Consider the following 22,595-nt stretch of genomic DNA (forward strand, 5'->3'; position numbering starts at 1 on the left):
CAACCCGACAGGTCTCCTAGCCAACATCAGCATAAGCAGCAGAAGACTACAAACAAGGGTTTTTTCCAGTCCCCCCCCCACCCCCTCACAGGCCCCAGGCTCAGAGCGGAAGAAGCAATGACTGGGTCAACAGGATACACAACTCTCTGGTGGGGGTCACGCATGCCCTTCACTTTCACTCCTGGCAGACCAGGTTCGTGGACCCATGGATTTTCTCTGTGATTTCCCTGGGATTCCAACTTCCTATACCTCAAGTTCTCTCTTTTTCCCCCCGCCTCTCCTGCAGATTGGGATGGCAACTCTCTTGGCGCAGATCCGCTCTCTAATAGTGAGCGAGGTAGTGGATGAAGTTCCCCACTCCCAATGAGGCTTGGAATTTTACTCCTGCATCTTCGCTATACAAAGGAAGAACCAGACAGTCCTGAGAGTTGTCCCAGACCTTTCAGCCTAAAACCTTTTCCTACCCCTGCAAATGTTCAAGATGGTTACGCCAGCATTGATGGTGGAGGCCTCCACCTCTATCCATACCTCGTCGGCTGGCTGGTACAAGCGAATTCCCCAGATGTGGTCAAGAACACAGCAGCCAGGCTTATGCACACGCATTACGAACTGGGGTTCTCCATCAACCTCAAGAAGTCACAGCTTCAGCATACTCAGTCCTTGACCTTCTTGGATCTCATCTGGGATATGATATGATATGATATGGTATTTGTAACGCGCCTATACACAAAGCGGATAAGGTTGCAGCGATCAAAGCGGTTACAGGGCATTTCCTGAGAAGGGCTGTAATTTCTGCATGGTGGGACCAGCACTTACTGGGGATTATGACAGCTTGTCTTCTGGCGGTGCCTCACACCAGTCTCGAAATGAGGACACTGCAGCTACATATCGGCCTCTTGGAGTCAGGAAACTGGCTCCCAAACGGCATTAGTCAGCATACCATCTCACCTCCACCAGGACCTGCTCTGGTGGAGGACAGACACCCATCTCTCAGCAGGCAGCCTCAACCCATTTACACCATTACTACACACTCATCCCTTGAGGGTTGGGAAGCCACTTTGAACAAATACACTGTCCACGGCCTATGGTCGAGACAGGACCAGGACAGGCACATAAATTGGCTTGAGATTATGGCTTTATGGCTAGCTTTGAAAGCTTTCCTCCCGGTTATCAACAGCCCGGTCTGCATTCAGACTGGCAGTTCCACCTGCATGTACTACCTCAACAAACAGGGGGCCCCAGATCTCCTCCTCTGTGCAGGCTAACAATCGACAAATGGTAATGGGCCCTAGCAAGCAGCATATCGCTTTCGGCATCCACCTGCTGGGGGAGTCCAACCTACAGGCAGACAGGCTCAGCAGGTTGGGGATCGACAATTACGAATGGCAGTTGAACGAGAGGATTGTGAGGTAGATCTTCAACAAATGGGGTCAGTCACAGGTAGACCTAATCGCCACTCCGACCAACAGGAGGTGTCACCAGTTCGCGTCCTGGATGGGCCAGGGCACAGCTTCCCTGGGGGATGCATTGCAGATTCAGTGGGACGGCATGTGGGAATACCCATTCCAACCCACCCCACTTTTAGACCGGGTCATCAGCAAGGTCAGGGAGACGGGGCGACTATGTCTCATCTTGATAGCACCACAGTTGCTGGCAAGACCATGGTTCCCAGAGATGTTACGACTGTCCAATCAACCACCGGTTTCTCTCCCAGTGGGGCCGGATCCACTACTGTCCCAACAAGGGGGGGAGGGGCGGTAGGCCACCCCTTTCCGTTAGCCCTAACAGCCTGGTTCCTGAGCACATAACCCTGCAGCGCCTCCATTTGTCACAGGACAATTTGGACATCATCCAAGGGGCAAGAAGTGCATTCAATAGGAGCCAATATAGAAGCAAATGGACCAGGTTCTTCCATTGGGCCAAGGAGACGGACATAGACCCCTTAGGGTGCACCCTCAACCATGTGATGTCCTTCTCAGCACATCTGGCACACTCTGGTGTGCAGGTGGACACATGCTGGCTGCACCTACCTGGCAGCAATATATGCATATAGGAACTCTGGCGATAACCTTTTCTCCACCTCCAACCCAGTGATCAAAAGGCATCTTGCAGCACTATCCAGATTGTACCCTCTGGTCAGACGTCCACACCCGGTCTGGGATCTCCACTTGGTTCTGGCAGCCTTGGCCCATAGACCTTTTGAGCCCATGGCTTTGGTGGACATCAGATTGGTCACTATTAAGACTGCCCTCTTAGTGGGCCTTAACTCAGCTCGCAGGATTAGTGAAATTCAGGCACAGGTGGTTTCTGAGCCATTTACCACGTTCCACCGGGACATGGTGGTGCTACATACACACCCCTCATTTCTCCCAAAGGTAGTGTCTTTGTTTCACCTCAATGAAGAAATAGTCCTTACAACTTTCTTCCCAAATCCACAGGATGAAGCAGAAAAGGTCCTGCACTGTCTTGACGTCAGGATAGAGCTCAAGTTTTACCTTGAGAGGACTAAGGGCTATTGCAAGTCGGATGCCTTGTTTATCACTTTCAGAGGATCAAAACCAGGGAGTCAAGCCTCCAAAGCCTCAATAGCAAAGTGGATGGTTTTGGCAATCAAGGAAGACTACGAAGTTGCCAGCAAACATGCACGCTCATGCGGTCAGAGCCAAGGCTACTACGGTGGCTTTCCAAAGACACGTGCCATGGTTAACTATCAGCAAGGGGGGCACGTGAGTCTCCCAATCTGCCTTCTGTAAGCACTATTGCTTAGACTCCAGTACGAGATCAGATGCTGCATTTGGCCAAGCAGTCCTAAAAAACCTGTTTTCAGAAGAGTTGCAGTCCCTCCACCGCAGGGCTTCCATCAGTGGTAATCGCCCATACAGTATGTAGGAAAGGGGACGGAACGTAGGAGTAATTATAAGTTACTCAGCGTAGTGACTAACTTACTCGTAGTCCATAGTCCCCTTTCCTCCATACGACCCACCATCCTCCCCAGTTTTAAAAAAATCTGCGTTATTAGGCCAACTGAATGTGGCCAACGTGTCAAAGGCGACTGGGGTGTGGTGCCTGTGGGAGGAGTGAAGGGAGCCTTGCTCCTATAGCCACGCCCCTGCGCGCAGCTACATTTAAAGGTGGAAAATGATTTTTCTGGTGGAAAAGGTTCTGTTACCGTCCCTAGCGAGGAATGCCCATACAGTATGGAGGAAAAGGGACTATGGACTAGGAGTACGTTAGTCAATACAGTGAGTAACTTATGTTTGCCTGCAAGGAGGCATCCCCTGCAGAAGACGGCTTGTAAAGATCTCACTCATTGTTCCACTCTCATGGTTGCGCCAAAAGATCAACTGAGTGCCATTGGCATAATTACACGAGTAGCCCTCACAAGCATGCATCTGCATCAAAACCCCACCATTACTTGCAACTTGCAGTTAATCAGGCCAGAATACTCCTTATTGTTTCACTGTCTACTTCACACACCAAACGTCTTGGAAAAAAATGTTGTATACAAATGTATTTAATGTCACGATCCGATTTAAATACAGCAATGTATATTATCAACACACAAATACCTATTGATAAATAGTTGTCTAAAGAACCAGAGAAAAGTGCTCATGCTTCATAGTGCGTTTACAACCACATATAAACAACAATTTGAAGGCGGGCCATAGAAAGAGTAGCCAGACATCCTTGGATGCATCTTAATATCACTACCTCTAATGAATATTAGTTGATACATGGATTTCTGATACAAATCGATTATCAAATTTCAATATTGTTCTGGCAATACACTATGAAAAAACCAGCACATCCTTGTTTATGGAGTGGGTGCATATTATCCCCAGTGTGACTAAACTCTATCCACCCATGTACTCAATGGGCAGGATGAGCAATGCCAACCCTATGCGTTTCGGCCCAGCTTATCTCCCAATTCTCTTTACACAGGCCTTCATCAGGATGCAACACCACAGTTAACAATTGGAATATATCCAGTGCACTCCTTGGTACACTTGCTTTCCAAAACAGTTATCTCAATAGATGCTACATAGATGCGTACGAGCAACACAGCAAGAATGCCTTGTTTTCTTTTTTTCTTCAATCTCATACGTCTTATTTCGTATAAGTGTACTTCTTAACCATACTTCAACTCACAGGTTAAATATACTTGGCTTGCAGTCCTGGCACACGGCATGGCTTTGTTTGCAGTCCTGGCCCACTGCACAGCTTAATTTGCAGTCCTGGCCCACCGCACAGATTTATTTGCTTTCCTGGCACACTGCACGGCTTTGTTTGCTTTCCTGTCTCACTTCACGGCTTGGTTTGCAGTACTGGCCCAATGCACGGCTTGGGTTGCATGGCTTGGTTTGTAGTCCTGGCCCACTGCATGGTTTGGTTTGTAGTCCTGGCCCACTGCATGGCCTGGTTTGCAATCTTGGGCCACTGCACAGCTTGGTTTGCCTTTCGTGGCCAACGGCACTGCTTGGTTTGCATTCCTGGCCCACTGCTTGGATTGGTTTGCAGTGGTGGCCCACTGTATGGATTGGTTTGCTGCCGTCGCCCTCTGTATGAATTGATTTGCTGTCCTGGCCCGCTGCATGGATTGGTTTGCTGTGGCCCACTGCATGGATTCGTTGCTGTGGCCCACTGCATGGATTGGTTTGCAGTCCTGTCTCACTGCATTGATTGGTTTGCAGTCCTTTCTCACTGCATGGATTGGTTTGCTGTGGCCCACTGCATGGATTGGTTTGCTGTGGCCCACTGCATGGATTGGTTTGTAGTCGTCGCCTGCTGCTTGGATTGGTTTGCAGTCGTCGCCCGCTGCATGGATTGGTTTGCTGTCCTGTCTCACTGCATGGATTGGTTTGCTGTCCTGTCTCACTGCATGGATTGGTTTGCAGTCCCGTCTCACTGCATGGATTGGTTTGCAGTCCTGTCTCACTGCATGGATTGGTTTGCAGTCCTGTCTCACTGCATGGATTGGTTTGCTGTGGCCCACTGCATGGATTGGTTTGCTGTGGCCCACTGCATGGATTGGTTTGCAGTCACGGCCCACTGCATGGATTGGTTTGCAGTCCTTTCTCACTGCATGGATTGGTTTGCTGTGGCCCACTGCATGGATTGGTTTGCTGTGGCCCACTGCATGGATTGGTTTGCAGTCACGGCCCACTGCATGGATTGGTTTGCAGTCATGGCCCACTGCATGGATTGGTTTGTAGTCGTCGCCTGCTGCTTGGATTGGTTTGTAGTCGTCGCCCGCTGCATGGATTGGTTTGCTGTCCTGTCTCACTGCATGGATTGGTTTGCAGTCCTTTCTCACTGCATGGATTGGTTTGCTGTGGCCCACTGCATGGATTGGTTTGCTGTGGCCCACTGCATGGATTGGTTTGCAGTCCTGTCTCACTGCATGGATTGGTTTGCAGTCCTTTCTCACTGCATGGATTGGTTTGTTGTGGCCCACTGCATGGATTGGTTTGTTGTGGCCCACTGCATGGATTGGTTTGCTGTGGCCCACTGCATGGATTGGTTTGCTGTGGCCCACTGCGGGGATTGGTTTGCAGTCATGGCCCGCTGCATGGATTGGATTGTAGTCGTCGCCTGCTGCTTGGATTGGTTTGCAGTCGTCGCCCGCTGCATGGATTGGTTTGCTGTCCTGTCTCACTGCATGGATTGGTTTGCAGTCCTGTCTCACTGCATTGATTGGTTTGCAGTCCTGTCTCACTGCATGGATTGGTTTGCAGTCCTGTCTCACTGCATGGATTGGTTTGCAGTCCTGTCTCACTGCATGGATTGGTTTGCTGTGGCCCACTGCATGGATTGGTTTGCTGTGGCCCACTGCATGGATTGGTTTGCAGTCACGGCCCACTGCATGGATTGGTTTGCAGTCCTTTCTCACTGCATGGATTGGTTTGCAGTCCTGTCTCACTGCATGGATTGGTTTGCAGTCCTTTCTCACTGCATGGATTGGTTTGCTGTGGCCCACTGCATGGATTGGTTTGCTGTGGCCCACTGCATGGATTGGTTTGCTGTGGCCCACTGCATGGATTGGTTTGCAGTAATGGCCCACTGCATGGATTGGTTTGTAGTCGTCGCCTGCTGCTTGGATTGGTTTGTAGTCGTCGCCTGCTGCTTGGATTGGTTTGTAGTCGTCGCCTGCTGCTTGGATTGTAGTCGTCGCCTGCTGCTTGGATTGGTTTGCAGTCGTCGCCCGCTGCATGGATTGGTTTGCTGTCCTGGCCCACTGCATGGATTGGTTTGCTGTCCTGGCCCACTGCATGGATTGGTTTGCTGTCCTGTCTCACTGCATGGATTGGTTTGCAGTCCTTTCTCACTGCATGGATTGGTTTGCAGTCCTGTCTCACTGCATGGATTGGTTTGCAGTCCTTTCTCACTGCATGGATTGGTTTGCAGTCCTTTCTCACTGCATGGATTGGTTTGCTGTCCTGTCTCACTGCATGGATTCGTTTGCTGTCCTTTCTCACTGCATGGATTGGTTTGCAGTCCTGACTCACTTCATGGATTGGTTTGCAGTCCTTTCTCACTGAATGGATTGGTTTGTAGTCGTCGCCTGCTGCTTCAATTGGTTTGCTGTCCTGGCCCACTGCATGGATTGCTTTGCAGTCCTGTCCCATTGCACGGATTGGTTTGCAGTGGTCACCTGCTGCATGGATTTGTTTTCTGTCCTGGCCCACTGCATGGATTGGTTTGCAGTAGTCACCCGCTGCATGGATTGATTTGCTGTCCTGGCCCACTGCATGGATTAGGTTGCAGTAGTCACCCGGTGCATGGATTGGTTTGCAGTCCTGTCTCACTGCATGGATTGGTTTGCTGTCCTGTTCACTGCATGGATTGGTTTGCTGTCCTGTCTCACTGCATGGCTTGGTTTGCAGTCCTGGCAGGAGCCATGACTGGCCCTGTATGCCTGGCCAGCTCTTCTCTGAAAGTTTACCAAACACACGCCCTACTGTGCACAATAGCCATGTATTGATTTGAGTGGGTTAACAAAATGTTTTTCCCCTCTAGCCTGGTGTCTTTACACAACCAGTTACGCGTGCAGCCTCCACTCTCTACCTCTCTATTGTTTGTGTTCTGCTGCTCCAGGGTCTTGGGTTCTTCATGTGGGGCAAATGAATACAAAACATATTCATTTTAGAAACTTTGCCGGCCTTTCCATGAAGGCCTTTCTGAGCGCTGACCCTCAGTGCCTCAGAATGTGGTCTGCGGTGAGAACTGGAAACACAGTGACATATTACAAGCTGTCCATATGGTGGGTTTTTGGTGTGTGGGAAGGGGATTCTAGACCGAAATTACCAGATATAATGTATATTTTTAATTGTTGATTTTGTACTGAGTTTGAATGAATGTTCTCTTTCTGCAGCACCCCCCACCTTCACCGAGACACCTGCTCAATACGTCGAAGCGAAGGAGGGCAGCAGCGTCACGCTAACGTGCACCGCCTTTGGGAACCCCAAGCCTGTGGTCACTTGGCTGAAGGACGGGGAGCTCCTTAAAGAAAACCGGAAGTTCCAGGTGACCTTTGCTATCCTGTGCATAGGAGATGATGCGGGCGTTGAAGACCAACGTGTGTGCAAAGGCCAGAGAGTCTGAGGGGTAGCACTCAAAGGGTGATGCGCAGGGTACTGGGAGGGGTGGGAACACAGAGGACGGCGTGATAGAGCAGGGGGGCTTAGGGGCCTGTCGTGAAAGCATTGGCCTCATTGGCAGATCATGGGATGGCCAGGAAAGCATCAGGGGAAGGAGAGGAGATGAGTATGGTTTGACCGAAAACAGTGAGGCAATGTGTGGGGTTGGTGTGGTCGGAGTGGTTGGGAGCAGGTAGGAGGGCTGGCGGTTGGAATGTGGGCACACAGCAAACATAAGTGAGATCGATGGCGGTTTGGGAGCTGGGAGATGGAATGAGCAGGCAGGGCACGAATAGAAGAGTAGTGTGAGTATTGGCAATTAAGGAAGGCAAGAACCAAATTTGGTGGGCAGGCTGGCAGGATGGTCAACATTGGAATTGAGCTAGTAGGTGACTTGAGGGGAAGGCAGGCAAGAAAGGATGTTGGTTGGTAGGGTGGGTGCTGGGAACCATGTTGATGATCAGGATGGGCAAGGAGAGAAGTAGAGGTGGTTGGAGTTGTTTAATGGTCCTTTCGTTGGCTCCTTCCCATCCACTCTGGAGGGAGATGCTTTGGTTTCTGTCTTTCCTTTTACCATGGAACATGGTATTGATGCCCGTGTGTGGTGAACATTCCCTGGTAATGTTGTGACAGGACCGCAAGGCCTTCTAGAAGAGTGTGACCATTCCAGGGGAGGGCTCTTGAATGAAGCAAATCAGAAGGCCTAAATGGTATCTTGTGACTTCCCTTTGGTAACGTGGCAGAAGAGGAAGGCTTACTCCTGAAAGGCATGAGATGCAAGAAGTTCACAAGCCCAATGAGGAAACAAAGCCGTCCCAGAACCAAGTTATACAAATACACCATTTCATTATATTGGTATTGTGGGCTTGGGGGATAGCGGAGGGAAAACCTGCTAGTCTTTGTTTCGATACTAGGTCACTCGCTTAAAGACTGAAGCGCTATATAAGAGACACATGAAAAAGAAATGTGATTATATAATTAACTTTCACGGGATCGGAGGGTAAACACAAGAAAGGGGGCCCGGGGAGAATTGCCTCCACTATTCTAGTGAAGTAAATGAGGTTACAGTTACCATGAGTTCCATGGGGGTGGGGTAGGGACACAGTCTCAAAAAGAAAGGTCATCACATGAATAAAGGAGCAGAAAGCTCCCCAGAAGGGCTGCTGTCTCAGTCAATGCTCTCCACTGGGCAGGCACAGGGCAGTGGCTGCGCACCACTGCTTGTTTACTACTGTCTTGGTCAACTCTTAGCACTCATAAGTATGCCAAGTGCTTTGTAAGTGTTCTCCACACCTTGAGTGTGACTTCTAGGAGCTAGGCCCACTAGTCCAAGTCGTCCAGGTGTTGTGGACTTGTCCTGGATCTCCCTTTAGCTGGAGCTCTGGGATGCCACATTATGGCAGGCAGCTTTCCTGCTGTGTGTGGGAAAAGTTGGTGGGGGGGGGGGGGTCAGCTTTCGCCCACCCTTTCGCAAGTAGTCTTGTGCAAGCTCGGAGGCAGTGTAGAAAGCGGGTGAACTCTCGCAAGAGCATGCGACTGGAAGCAGAGCGTGGCGTGTTCCAGATTTAATTCACAACGTAGGCTGGAAGCGGATAAGACCGCAGCCCTAGCGCCCCTGCAAAGGAGGCAAGCCCCCAATCCCCACTTGCTATCCACCCCTATTACAGACCCTCATGAACACGTGTTGTGCTGCCTCATGCTATGACCCACAGGGAAGTGACTGTCCTGACTGCAAGATGATAATAAAGGCCATATTCACTTCAGCTGGTGTCCGAGTAATCTTTGTTGGTCCACAGCATAATTGGCGACGCAGACTCGAGACGACCCATGGAAGAAAGCATGCAAGGCGCCACACCACCTCCAGCATTCCTCCAGTCCCCAAGTACGCCAACCATACCGTGGCCGCAGTGGAAACCCATGTGTGAAACGTACTTGGAGGTCGTTGGTGGCGCTGATTACACAGCAGTGAGGAAGAGGGTAATGCTGCTAAATGCACTAGGGTTGGAAGGTCAGAATCTTTGCGGGACTGAAGCCTGAAGCAGTGGAAGGAGAAGGTGACAACGTCTACAAAGAGGCAGTGAGGATGATTGTAAAACGGTTTTCGTCCAGCGAGAACGTGGTTCGTCACAGAATAAGATTCTACAGTAAGGAGCAAAAACCTTCTGAGCCAGTAGACGATTACGTTACAAAGCTGAGTGAGCTAGCCGCACTATGCGCCTTTGGAGAGGGAGCAGAAGTATGAATTTGTGACATGTTGAGCCTCCACACCAACAGTTGCAAGATACAAGACAAATACATTTTGGAGAAAACCTGCAGCTAGACACTACGATTCAAATAGCCAGGCCCGTAGAAGAAACTTCCGGGAGAAGTAAAGAATTTGTGGGAAGCTGCCTGGAACTGGAAATACAAGCACTACAATTCAAAGGGAGGCACAAGAAATGGCAGCTCGACCCCAGGGAAGGTAAAGCAGGGAGAAGAGAACTAGCCAAATGTTAGGCGTGCCAGCCCCAGCTACCTCACCAACGACAAGGAGTGTCCGGCTAGGAACAAAGAGTGTTCTATGTGCCGAAGATTTGGACACGTGGCCACCGCCTGCATGTGGAGAGACAGAAGGATGATGACATCAATACACAGCAATGTGGCCAGGACTGAGGAGTCATCAGAGGAACAGCTTTGTCCCACCGCCATCGTGGTCAACAGCGTCACAGCCCGCAGAAAAAAGCCACACTGCATCATCAACGTCCACGGCAACGAGACAAGAGTTATGGCAGACTCTGGGTCCGATCCGACCATCCTTCCCCTCGCCACGTACAAAGCAAAGGTGGAGATGGACCACGTGGAAGTACGCACAACCAAACACAGGCCAATAAACTTCGACTGGGCCACAGTGAACATGTTAGGATACATACTAAACACAATCGAATTCAAAGGCAGGATGACCAATACCAAAGTTTCTTTTTCTGAAAGAGGACCAGCAGTGCTGGTTTGGGACAACCAAGCCGAACTACAGATAAGGCTAGATGCCAGCGTGGAAGGTCAAGTGCTATCGATCACCTCGGACATTTTGCCAGTATTCAGAGAAGATGTTTGATTCTTATTCTACGATGAACCAGGAAGGATAACAAATTATGTGCATAGAATAAAGTTGAAACAAGGGGTGGTCACAGTCAAATATAAAGTGAGGCTGGTTCCTGCAACAGCAACAGGGGCATGACAGGAGCAGCTGAACAAAATGCTCAAAGACGGAAACAATTGAAATAGTGGAGTCATCCGAGTGGCTTAGCCTGGTGGTCCTGACCAAGAAACAGCACTCCATCGACCTACGCACATGCATAGACTTCCGCAATCTGAACCTCGAAGTGGTGATTGAAAGCTAACCACTTCCCAGCATAAATGAGTAAATTCTCCTAATGAAAGGGGCCAATGTTTTCTCGATATGAGGGATGCATATCATCAAATTGGTCTTCATAAAGAGTCGAGGCCCCTGACGGCATTTATAACTCCATTTCGGACATATCAATTCACCCGCATGCCATTCGGTCTGTCGTCAGCCACCTCAGCTTTTCAGCGCATGATGCATTCGCTTCTTGGGACAATTGATAACATAGTGTATTTTCAGGATGATATCCTCGTATAAGCAGCTGATGTCAAAATGCATGATGGAGTGCTCCAAGAGGTGCTGACGTGACTACAGGAACCCAGAGTCCGACTACGAATCGACAAGTGCATCCTAAGTGAAGAAGAAGTGGAGTACTTGGGGTACAAAATCTCAAAGGCGGGAATCAGCCTGAAGAAAGACCTGCTGCAGGCCATCGTGAAAGCACCTGCTCCATCCAACAGAGAAGAAATGAGCTAGTTTCTAGGAATGGCTGAAGACTATGCACATTTTGTGCAGAACTTTTCAGAGACCACGGCCCCCATGTGTGAACTAATAAAAAAGCGGTCTGAGTACCAGTGGAGAGCAGAGCAGCAGGAAGCGTTCAAAAAGGTAAAGGAGTGCATCAACCATGCCCCCGTCTGCAGCCGTTCAACCCTCAATTGAAGATGATAAATACAGATGCCAGCTCATATGGCCGGAGGGCAACATTGACTCAGAGGAAGGGTGACATGGAGCAAGTAGTAGCGTTCGCCTGTAAAGCATTGTCGCGAGCCGAGATGAACTACTCTACAGTTGTAAAGGAGATAGCATGCGCATGGGCAGCTGAACGTACCTGTGGGGTACCAAATTCCAATTGGTGATGGACCACAAGCCATTGGTGCACATACTTATTCCTGGAGGGACGCACAGGCCGAAGTCCAGGTTGTCAGAGTGCAGTAACACAGAAGACAACTTCCTGAAGGGCATGTGTGTCATGGCTTCACTGGGAGATCTCTGAAGCAAACAATACTTAGAGATGAGTGAGAAACACTGGAGAGAAGAAGCCGCCAATGACACAACCACGACAAAGATCACCCAATGGGTTCGAAACGGCTGGCCTGGAGAAAGAACTGTCTCTGAGGGCCTGAGGCCGTACTGGAAAGTGTCAGATGAAATGTTTGCAGACCAAGTTGTTCTGATGAGAGGTGACCAGGTTATCCCGCCTGTGGTATTGAGGAGAACCATCATGTGCAGAGCCCATGAAGGGCACTTGGCGAGCAATAAGACAAGGACGAGAGAGAGAGTCGTACTGGTGGCCGGGCATGTACCAAGCCATAAGAGTCATGACTGAAAGGTGCCATGAGTGCCTCAATAGTTGTAAGAGGTTGAAAGTGAGACCAGCACCACCACACCCCACAGAAATTCCACACAGTGTGGCAGAACTTAGGACTAAACTTCATAGTTCCACTGCAGCAGATGAAACTAGAGCATAAGCACAGGATTGTGTTGGTCGACTGCCTATCGAAGTGGGTGGAAGCTGAGTTTGTCCCAGACATCACGTCTGCCACAGTAATTGGGGTTTTGAAAAATATCTTCCATATCGAAGAACTGGCAAAGGAATTTGTCACCGACAATGGAGTCCAATTGGTTTCCCGCAAGATGGACACATTCCTAAAGGACAACAACATCCATCAGGTGAAAGTGGCGCTGTACCATCCCGAGGCCAATGGCTTGATGGAACGGGCAAACAGATTTATCAAGGTGGCAATGCAACTAGCCACAGCGTCAGGGATGAATGGACCCCTATTGCACAGTCAAGGAGACAGTAGCAGCCCACCTTTTGACTCCCAAAGGGACTACCAATGTGTCCCTGTTTCGGCTGCTAAGAGGATGCAGAGCGGCATCCACCTTGGTTCCTCCATGGTTGGCGCGAGTAAGGGAGGACTATGATGTTGACATGAAGGAATTGGCATGGAGAATGAAGAAGAGCAAGGAGCTCATGAAATGACAAAAGGAGGGTGTCCCAGATCAGTGAGTTATGCGAAGGGGATTGGGTGAAAATGAATTTGGCAGATCGCTTCTGGATAACTGCAAACTAATCCTCGAAGAAATATATCTGCAAGAGGATGCACTGGTTTTAATGGGGTTTAATGGGGTTTAATGAAGAAAAAACGTTTTAAAGCTGGCTGGATACTATCATGCGAAGCGAGAACCTCATATAGACTACTGATTGACTTCAGTCTAGATCAGAAGAAGAGAAATGCACTTCCGAAATACTTCACATTATCTCCTGACAAAAGATTTATGAAATCTTTCATGAAGATAAGATTAAATGTAATGCACACGCGTGAGATCCTGCACATTGGAGTACAACTTGCTAATCCGATATGTAGATATTGTGAAATGGCAAACAAGTCCTTAAAACACATCTTCATAGACTGTTGTAATCTTCAGGATTTGAGAACACCATTTTTTATTGAGTATGTCTATAAGGAGAGATTCCTAAACGCAACAATGTTTTGGGGGTGCATTCTTTCTGTTCATCCTGTTGCGCTATTAATTAAAGTGCTTTCCTTCTTCATTAAGCTGAAACTGATCGAAAAACTGTAATGAAATGGCATTTTAATGGAAGGATTTGTTTTAATCCTGCTTTATAATTACTGAGTTCTGTATGAACTTAAGTTTCATGACAAGATCTGAATCTTAAGTTTTGAAGGTATTCATTTTATATATAAATGTGTGTGAAGAAAAATCTCTTTTCAATATATTTTGTATAAGGTTTGAAATAAACCAGTACAATAAAACAATTTAAAAAATAGCTGCTTCTGGAGTCAGAGCTCCCAAGTGGATATGCTCAATTGTATTGCTTCTGTTCCCTCTGCAGGTGAGTGACGGGAGCTTGACTGTGGCCTCCATTGGCCGGGACGATAGAGGAGCCTACACCTGCCGCGCCTACAGTATTCAGGGTGAAGCTGTGCACACCACTCGCTTGCTTGTGCAAGGTAAGCATAGCGGTCAGACACTACTTAGTTCAACCCAGCTTGAACGATGTCCCATGCGTCTTGTCTAGCCGCCATGACCAGTAGGCAAGGTTACACATCTACCGTGCTTTGCTGTTTTGTGATTGTGCTACATCCAACTAAATGGCCCTGTGGGGAATTCGATCATCCGCACGGGGGGTTTGCACTTGCGTGGGCTTTTTTGATATTTTTTAGAGAAATTGAATGACGGGAGATCAACTTCAGGAAATGTGTGGGGCTAATCTGCACACATTTTCCTATGCTCACCGCACAACAAACACATCTGTGTATACTGGTGCAGAAACAGCCTTAAGGCGCCCCCCCCCCCCCCCTGTTCCATTTAGTCGGAATGTGACAGCCAGGAGTACAGGAAGGCATCTCAAGAGGAGGAGGGCAAAACCTTCGTACGCCCATGTCCAGCCTAATTAACTACAAAAGACTCCATGTATCTGCCCTGCCCAGTGTCAGTCCTGCTGGTGGCAGTATATACTGATGAGAGTTAATCGAAGCAGGCCTGCGAGAGGCCTGGCCGCAGGGCTAACAAAGGGCAGGAAACCCCAACACCTTTTTTATATGCATCTGTGTAAACCTGAAGTCCACTCCCACCCCACAGTATCAAGGGTAGTGAGTGTCATGTCTCGTACATGTTTTTACAGTAGGAAAATCCTGCACGGGCACCCCCATTCAGAGGATAGGAGTATGTGATTTGATGGAGACTGAAAGTCTGTTCTTGCCACAACTTCAAGGGAGACGTGCCTTTAATCAGGAACCACAGAGAGAGATCCTTTGATCCACAACAGACATGAAGATGGGTGGGACCTAGTAGCACATGTTTTCACTCCTTTACCTTTCCTGTTGCAAAGCACTCTGGTTGTGACCTCACGGATAACAGAAGATTGTTGGTGGGGACCCAGGGTTGGTTCATTAAGGGAGGCTTAGCCTACACCAATCACTGGGGCCCATTTGGCTTTAAAAGAGGGTTCAGCCCCTCTTTTGGGCAGATCATCGAAAGACTTTGCAAGGAATAACAAGAAGAACTAATTGGGACCCTGGCTGAAGGTACAGTGTGTCTTGCAGCTTCCCCAGTGAAGGAAGGCCAGGATTTCCAAGAGGGAAGCAAGATCCCGCCCCTAAACATCTCCCAGGGAACAAGGGAGATAATGAATCCAGAGCACTCTCCAACAGCTCCCCAACCCGTACCCAGAAAGCACACCACATGCCCTGCTAGGCTCTGCAAGCAAGCTTCCTAGGTGGGATGTGCCAGAGTCGCTGAACCAAACCTAGGACAAGGCCGTTGCCTGCAACTCTCTCCTCAGCTTTGGGCCGTCCGCCTTAAAGGATGACACAAGCCCACTGAAGAAGCTAGGAGGAATGCATCGACAAACATCTACCGACGTCCACCTTAAAGGACATTTTCGGGACAGTCAAGCCCCTCGAGCTGCAACTGACGGCACCGCTGATTGAGTTCACACCGCAGTCGCTACAGCAGTCCGAGACCCCTCAACCAGTGCTTCAGAACCGCCGACCAGCACAGAGACAGCAATTCCTGACCCCAAGCCGCCGTGTATGCCAGCCTGCAGCCGGCTGTCCAGCCTCGCTTGCCGAACTGCCTGCCGGCTAATACCTGAAGTTGTCTCTTGTCTTGAACTCTGTTGCAAAAGCTGAAAAGCACTCTGAAATTGACTCGACCCTGTTGAGCACGAAGAACTTCTACAGCACAACATACATTGTGGTTCTGTCCCCCTTGTCCTTCTCCCAAGGCCCCTAGTGACGTTTTACGACCTATTGCTGCCTTTGTGCTGAAAGCAAGTATCCTTGAACTATTAAGATTAATTACTTTACCAACTAACCTCCTGTCAGTATCCAGAGTGCATCCCCTTTCCTTCTTGAAACTGTCTGTCCTCTGCATTCCTTTACAGAGTGGGTTGTATTTTGTAGTGTGCTAGAACTGTCTTGTGATGCTAATTAAGTAGATATTTGTATACAACCTTGACTGGACACTCCTTTTATCATTGGGTAATAATTTAATTTTTGCTGCGGGTAATAATTTTATTTTTGCTGTCTTTCAACTAACGAACGATCCACGACCTTTCTGAGATAAGCCTGCCGTTCCGGCCACATAACCAAAATTGGACAAGGAGGTTTATAATTTGCTTGTGTTTCCAAGCTGTTCGGATCTCTTCTGGTGTACTAGAGCTGTAGGGCAGATTGATGGTTTAGAAAGTGATATTCATCCCTGAACCACTGGCGCCCCAGAAGTTCATGTCCGGTCCTGCTATTTCCTTGTCTGCGGAAGCTGTTGAACCCCACAGATCCATCTAGACTGTCTGTTTTTCAGCTCGTTTAAGTACAGTTGTCAAACACTCCCAGGGGAAAGAGGAAGTGGATAAAATAAAAAACAGACTCCTGCTTCCAGACTGCTGCGGATCTGTAGAGGAGAAGAAAAGGGTTAATCAATCAGAAAACAATTTTCGTTTAACTAATCCAGTTTATTAAACGGTTAAAAGATGTACCAGTTAACCTCCTCAATTAGCTGGGGGGATGCATTTTCATGCTTTAACGAACAGAAGCCTTTCTTCTATAATGAGTAGAATGTTTCAGTAACTAGACTTACATCCTTTTGCTGAATAAATAGTTCCCAGTTGGCTGAAATAGTTCAATTGTACTCAATGCAGTTTATTAGAAGAACCTTCACCTGAAGTCTCTTAACAGAGTAGGGCAGCGTTACTCAGTGTCTTAAATCCTAGTTCAAATAACGCTGAAACCCTAAGTGTGTGACAACAATTCAACTTTTCTTGACAACATAATCAGTTAGATGACTACTAGCATTCATCACTGGGTTTTTGAATCCCTTTTAACACTGACTCACAGCGCATGCGCGTTGAATTTCCTTTAGTTGCATTAATCTCTCATAAATACCAGGAGAGTCTTTCAAGTTGAAATTCTGCCTTAGCGCTGTCCAATTATTCTTTTACAGACACGCTCTGTAGGCAGCAACCTGACATGCACTCCCTTCAGGTCGCTGCGCAGAAACGCTCTGTCAGGAGAAGCGAGAGACGTGTCTCTCTTGCTACTGCGTGAACGCCAGAGGATAACTCCTATACAGACGTGCTCTGTAAGCAGCCACCGTTTCTTCACAGAAATCTTCATCCCATAACCCTACCAGGGCAGTCTCTGCCACAGGTATTCCCCCACACAGAGAGCTTCAGCCCATAATCCCAGCAGGAGACTGACCCAGGCATTCCCCCATTCAGACAGCTGAATCTCATAACCCTAGTGGGGAAGACTCTGCACCAGGTATTCCCCCACACAGACAGTGGCATCCCATAACCCTAGTGGAGCTGTCTCTGCACCAGGTATTCCCCCATACAGACAGCTTCATCTCATAACCCTAGTGGCACTGTCTCTGCACCAGGTATTCCCCCACACAGACCATGGCATCCCATAACCCTAGTGGAGCTGTCTCTGCACCAGGTATTCCCCCATACAGACAGCTTCATCTCATAACCCTAGTGGCACTGTCTCTGCACCAGGTATTCCCCCACACAGACAGTGGCATCCCATAACCCTAGTGGAGCTGTCTCTGCACCAGGTATTCCCCCATACAGAGAATCATCCCATAACCCTAGCGGGGCATACTCTGCACCAGGTATTCCCCCATACAGACAGTGGCATCCCATAACCCTAGTGGGGCAGTCTCTGCACCAGGTATTCCCCCATACAGACAGTGGCATCCCATAACCCCAGCGGGGCAGACTCTGCACCAGGTATTCCCCCATACAGAGATAATCATCCCATAACCCTAGCGGGGCATACCCTGCACCAGGTATTCCCCCATACAGAGAGAATCATCCCATAACCCTAGTGGGGCAGTCTGCACCAGGTATTCCCCCATGCAGACAGTGGCATCCCATAACCCTAGCGGGGCAGACTCTGCACCAGGTATTCCCCCATACAGACAGTGGCATCCCATAACCCTAGTGGAGCTGTCTCTGCACCAGGTATTCCCCCATACAGAGAGAATCATCCCATAACCCTAGTGGGGCAGTCTCTGCACCAGGTATTCCCCCATACAGAAAGAATCATCCCATAACCCTAGTGGGGCAGTCTCTGCACCAGGTATTCCCCCATGCAGACAGTGGCATCCCATAACCCTAGCGGGGCAGACTCTGCACCAGATATTCCCCCATACAGACAGTGGCATCCCATAACCCTAGCGGGGCAGACTCTGCACCAGGTATTCCCCCATACAGACAGTGGCATCCCATAACCCTAGTGGAGCTGTCTCTGCACCAGGTATTCCCCCATACAGAGAGAATCATCCCATAACCCTAGTGGGGCAGTCTCTGCACCAGGTATTCCCCCATACAGACAGTGGCATCCCATGACCCTAGTGGGGCAGTCTCTGCACCAGGTATTCCCCCATACAGAGAGAATCATCCCATAACCCTAGTGGGGCAGTCTCTGCACCAGGTATTCCCCCATACAGACAGTGGCATCCCATGACCCTAGTGGGGCAGTCTCTGCACCAGGTATTCCCCCATACAGAGAGAATCATCCCATAACCCTAGTGGGGCAGTATCTGCACCAGGTATTCCCCCATACAGAGAGAATCATCCCATAACCCTAGTGGGGCAGTCTCTGCACCAGGTATTCCCCCATACAGAAAGAATCATCCCATAACCCTAGTGGGGCAGTCTCTGCACCAGGTATTCCCCCATACAGACAGTGGCATCCCATAACCCTAGTGGGGCAGTCTCTGCACCAGGTATTCCCCCATACAGAGAGAATCATCCCTTAACCCTATTGGGGCAGTCTCTGCACCAGGTATTCCCCCACACAGACAGTGGCATCCCATAACACTAGGGGGGCAGTCTCTGCACCAGGTATTCCCCCACATAGACAGTGGCACCCCATAACCCTAGGGGGGCAGACTGCACCAGGTATTCCCCCATAAGGACAGCTTCATCCCATAATCCTGACGGGCAGTCTCTGCACCAGGTATCCCCCCACACAGACAGTGGCATCCCATAACCCTAGCGGGGCAGACTCTGCACCAGGTATTCACCCATACAGACAGCTTCATCTCATAACCCTAGTGGGGCAGTCTCTGCACCAGGTATTCCCCCATACAGACAGCTTCATCTCATAACCCTAGTGGGACAGTCTCTGCACCAGGTATCCCCCCACACAGACAGTGGCATCCCATAACCCTAGTGGGGCAGTCTCTGCACCAGGTATCCCCCCACACAGACAGTGGCATCCCATAACCCTAGCGGGGCAGACTTTGCACCAGGTATTCCCCCCTACGGACAGCTTCATCCCATAATCCTGACGGGCAGTCTCTGCACCAGGTATTCCCCCATACGGGCAGCTTCATCCCATAATCCTGACGGGCAGTCTCTGCACCAGGTATTCCCCCATACGAACAGCTTCATCCCATAATCCTGACGGGCAGACTCTGCACCAGGTATTCCCCCATACGGACAGCTTCATCCCATAATCCTGACGGGCAGACTCTACACCAGGTATTCCCCCATACAGACAGCTTCATCTCATAACCCTAGTGGGGCAGTCTCTGCACCAGGTATTCCCCCCACACAGACAGCTTCATCTCATAACCCTAGGGGGGCAGTCTCTGTACCAGGTATCCCCCCCACACAGACAGTGGCATCCCATAACCCTAGTGGGGCAGTCTCTGCACCAGGTATCCCCCCACACAGACAGTGGCATCCCATAACCCTAGCGGGGCAGACTTTGCACCAGGTATTCCCCCATACGGACAGCTTCATCCCATAATCCTGACGGGCAGTCTCTGCACCAGGTATTCCCCCATACGGGCAGCTTCATCCCATAATCCTGACGGGCAGTCTCTGCACCAGGTATTCCCCCATACGAACAGCTTCATCCCATAATCCTGACGGGCAGACTCTGCACCAGGTATTCCCCCATACGGACAGCTTCATCCCATAATCCTGACGGGCAGACTCTACACCAGGTATTCCCCCATACAGACAGCTTCATCTCATAACCCTAGTGGGGCAGTCTCTGCACCAGGTATTCCCCCATACAGGCAGCTTCATCTCATAACCTATCAGTCATTCAACATAGATGGTAATATCATTCGTGTCTCAAAAGACACCAAAACGTTAGGTTTCTACCTTGATGCCACACTCTCATTAACCCGACAAACTAATGCTGTCAGATCTGCGTCTGCATACACATGCAAACTTATCGCAGCTTGCAGACCATTCCTCACTACGTCTAACAGCGTTACGCTAGCGAGAACCCTCATTATGGCTAAAATTGATTACTGCAGTGCTCTTTATCTTGGCACCAGCCAAGAGAACCTGAACAGACTTCAAACGACACAAAACAACGCCATTCGTGCCACTTTAAACATTCCCCGACACCACCACATCACAGAAACCAGAAGTAAGTTAAATTGGCTACCTGTCAAACAGAGAATTTCACTCAAAACACTCGCCCTCACGCACAAATGCCTAGCCAACAAAGCCCAGATCTACCTTGGTAGTCGACTGTCGCGCCATTCTACCTCCCGACCTCTAAGAACAGCCCAATCCCACTGTCTAGCGATCCCCAGATTTAAATTGCAAAAAGCAGGGGGCTCAAGTTTCCCCGTCTTAGCTTCCAAGTTATGGAACTCCCTCCCTGTTACAATTAGAGCGGAAGACTCTTTCAATACCTTCAAAGCCAATACTAGATCTTGGCTTTTCAACCAGCTTTAAGGCCGGCTTCGCGCTTCTTCCTGACCTACCCTGACTTGCCGACCGCTACTATCACCTATCGGCATTGACACTACTGTACATATGTATATAAGATCCTCTTGTAAATGTATATAAGGTTTCGAGGGGATTGGGTCCTCCGACGTATTCCATATCTATGACAGTAATCACCACAGCTGTGCTGCTTCGGAAACTTTTTCGGCGTCTGCGTCCTGCGTCGATGACGTCGATGCGCCGCCGTCGAGGACCTCCTCCGACGTCCGACGTCATCCGATGTGATAAGTAGGACGCACGACGCCAGTAGCCTCAGTTCCGTTTTTTCCGCGAACGTGTTGCTTCGTGTTTCTCGGTTCTAGCCTCGACTCTTTGGAGTTCTGTTCTTTCTGGTTCTTCGAGCCTGTTCGTTTGTGAATATTCCTTCGCAGCGATGTCTTCCACTTCGTCTTCAACCCCGCGTCCGGGCTTCAAGAAGTGCGGGGTGTGTGGGTCCAAGATGTCGGTGACTGACTCGCACGACGCCTGCCTCTGGTGCCTCGGGGAGGCCCACGACACGGATGACTGTGTCGACTGCCTGTCGCTCACTTCCAAGGCCTTACGCGAACGTAAGAAGAAATTGTCGGTAGGTCGGGTGTCCAAGCCCCGGAAGTCGAAGTCGGCGGGGCTTTCGACGGATGATTCGAGGGGTGACTCTCCGCGTCATCGTCGGAGGTCTCGTCGGTCTTCTTCTCGGAGTCGGTCTCGCCACTCCTCTGCCTCTTCGAGGCGTTCTCGGAAGCGCCGTCACCGGTCGCCTTCCAGGTCCTCTTCCGAGGACTCTGCCCGGCACGTCGGTTATCCCACCAGCCGTGCGACGCCGGAGGAATGGGCTTCCTTCGGGAAGAAAATGTTGGCGATTCTTGAGTCGCAGGGTACTCAACCGTCCGCGCCCCCGAGTGGGGTCGGCCGTGTGAGGTCGAGAGACGCCGCTCGCAAGAGTGGTCGGCACGAGTCACGGGAGAGGTCCCGTTCGGACAAGGAGGCTCGTTCTCGCCGTACCCGTTCCAGGTCCCGGTCCTCGACGCGATCGAGACCGTGTGCACCTGTGATGTCTTCGAGGAAGACATCGACGTCTGAGGCGTCGAGGGCGTCGACAGGCTTTCTCGAAGCTCCGGCTCCGAGGAAGTCGTCGAAGCCGTCGACGTTCAGGTCGTCGAGGGACACGCTCGGGGCTCCGGCTTCGAGGGCTGTGTCGACGCCGCCGATATTGGAGGCGCTGCATCTGACGTCGACGCCGATTTCCTCGACGTCGACGCCGATCCTCTCGGCGCCGTTGCCGGTTTTCTCGACGGCGGCGCCGATTCGCTCGACGCCATCGACGCCTTTCGTGTCGGAGGTGCCCCGTGTCTCGGGTGTACCCCCTAGGAAGGCTCTGGCTAAGAGCAGGCACTCTCAGGTGCCTTTCCACCACTTGGATTATATTTCGGAGGCGGATGAGGATTCGGTTGGCCTGGTTCCTGATCAGGTGCCGGATGACATTGTCTCGGGCCATAGTCAATTTGACGATTTGAGGCAGTCGCTGCATGATGCTAGTGGTCTGGACACCTCTCCGGAGGTGGAATTTGGTCGGCCTGAGCCTGGCTCCCATGCCGATTCCTCATACCGGCGCCTTATGGCTAGGGTGTCTGAGTATCTGGGATGGTCTGCTCCCCCAGGGGAGTTTGTGCAGGATGATCTGACGGACATCCTTGATGTTGGTCCCCCATCTGACCCGGTACTGCCATTCCATATGGCTTTACAGCGTAGGGTGGCGGCGGCTTGGACTGCTCCGGAGAGTCTCCCGGCAGTGGGCAGATCC

General features: G+C 50.2%; 1 protein-coding gene across 7 annotated transcripts in view; it reads left to right on the plus strand.

The window, feature by feature from the left end:
• The window catches only part of IGSF9B (immunoglobulin superfamily member 9B), a 1,213,970-nt gene that overhangs the window by 409,412 nt on the left and 781,963 nt on the right, over nt 1-22,595 (plus strand). For all 7 annotated transcript variants that reach the window (XM_069614121.1, XM_069614116.1, XM_069614120.1 and 4 more), the window contains exons 4-5: nt 7,373-7,524; nt 13,880-13,997. In XM_069614121.1, the coding sequence (XP_069470222.1) occupies nt 7,373-7,524; nt 13,880-13,997 (270 nt within the window). The remainder of the gene's footprint in view (nt 1-7,372; nt 7,525-13,879; nt 13,998-22,595) is intronic.

The sequence above is a fragment of the Ambystoma mexicanum genome, chromosome 9, assembly GCF_040938575.1.
Source record: "Ambystoma mexicanum isolate Mex_15411 chromosome 9, UKY_AmexF1_1, whole genome shotgun sequence".
NCBI classification, from domain to species: Eukaryota; Metazoa; Chordata; class Amphibia; order Caudata; family Ambystomatidae; genus Ambystoma; species Ambystoma mexicanum.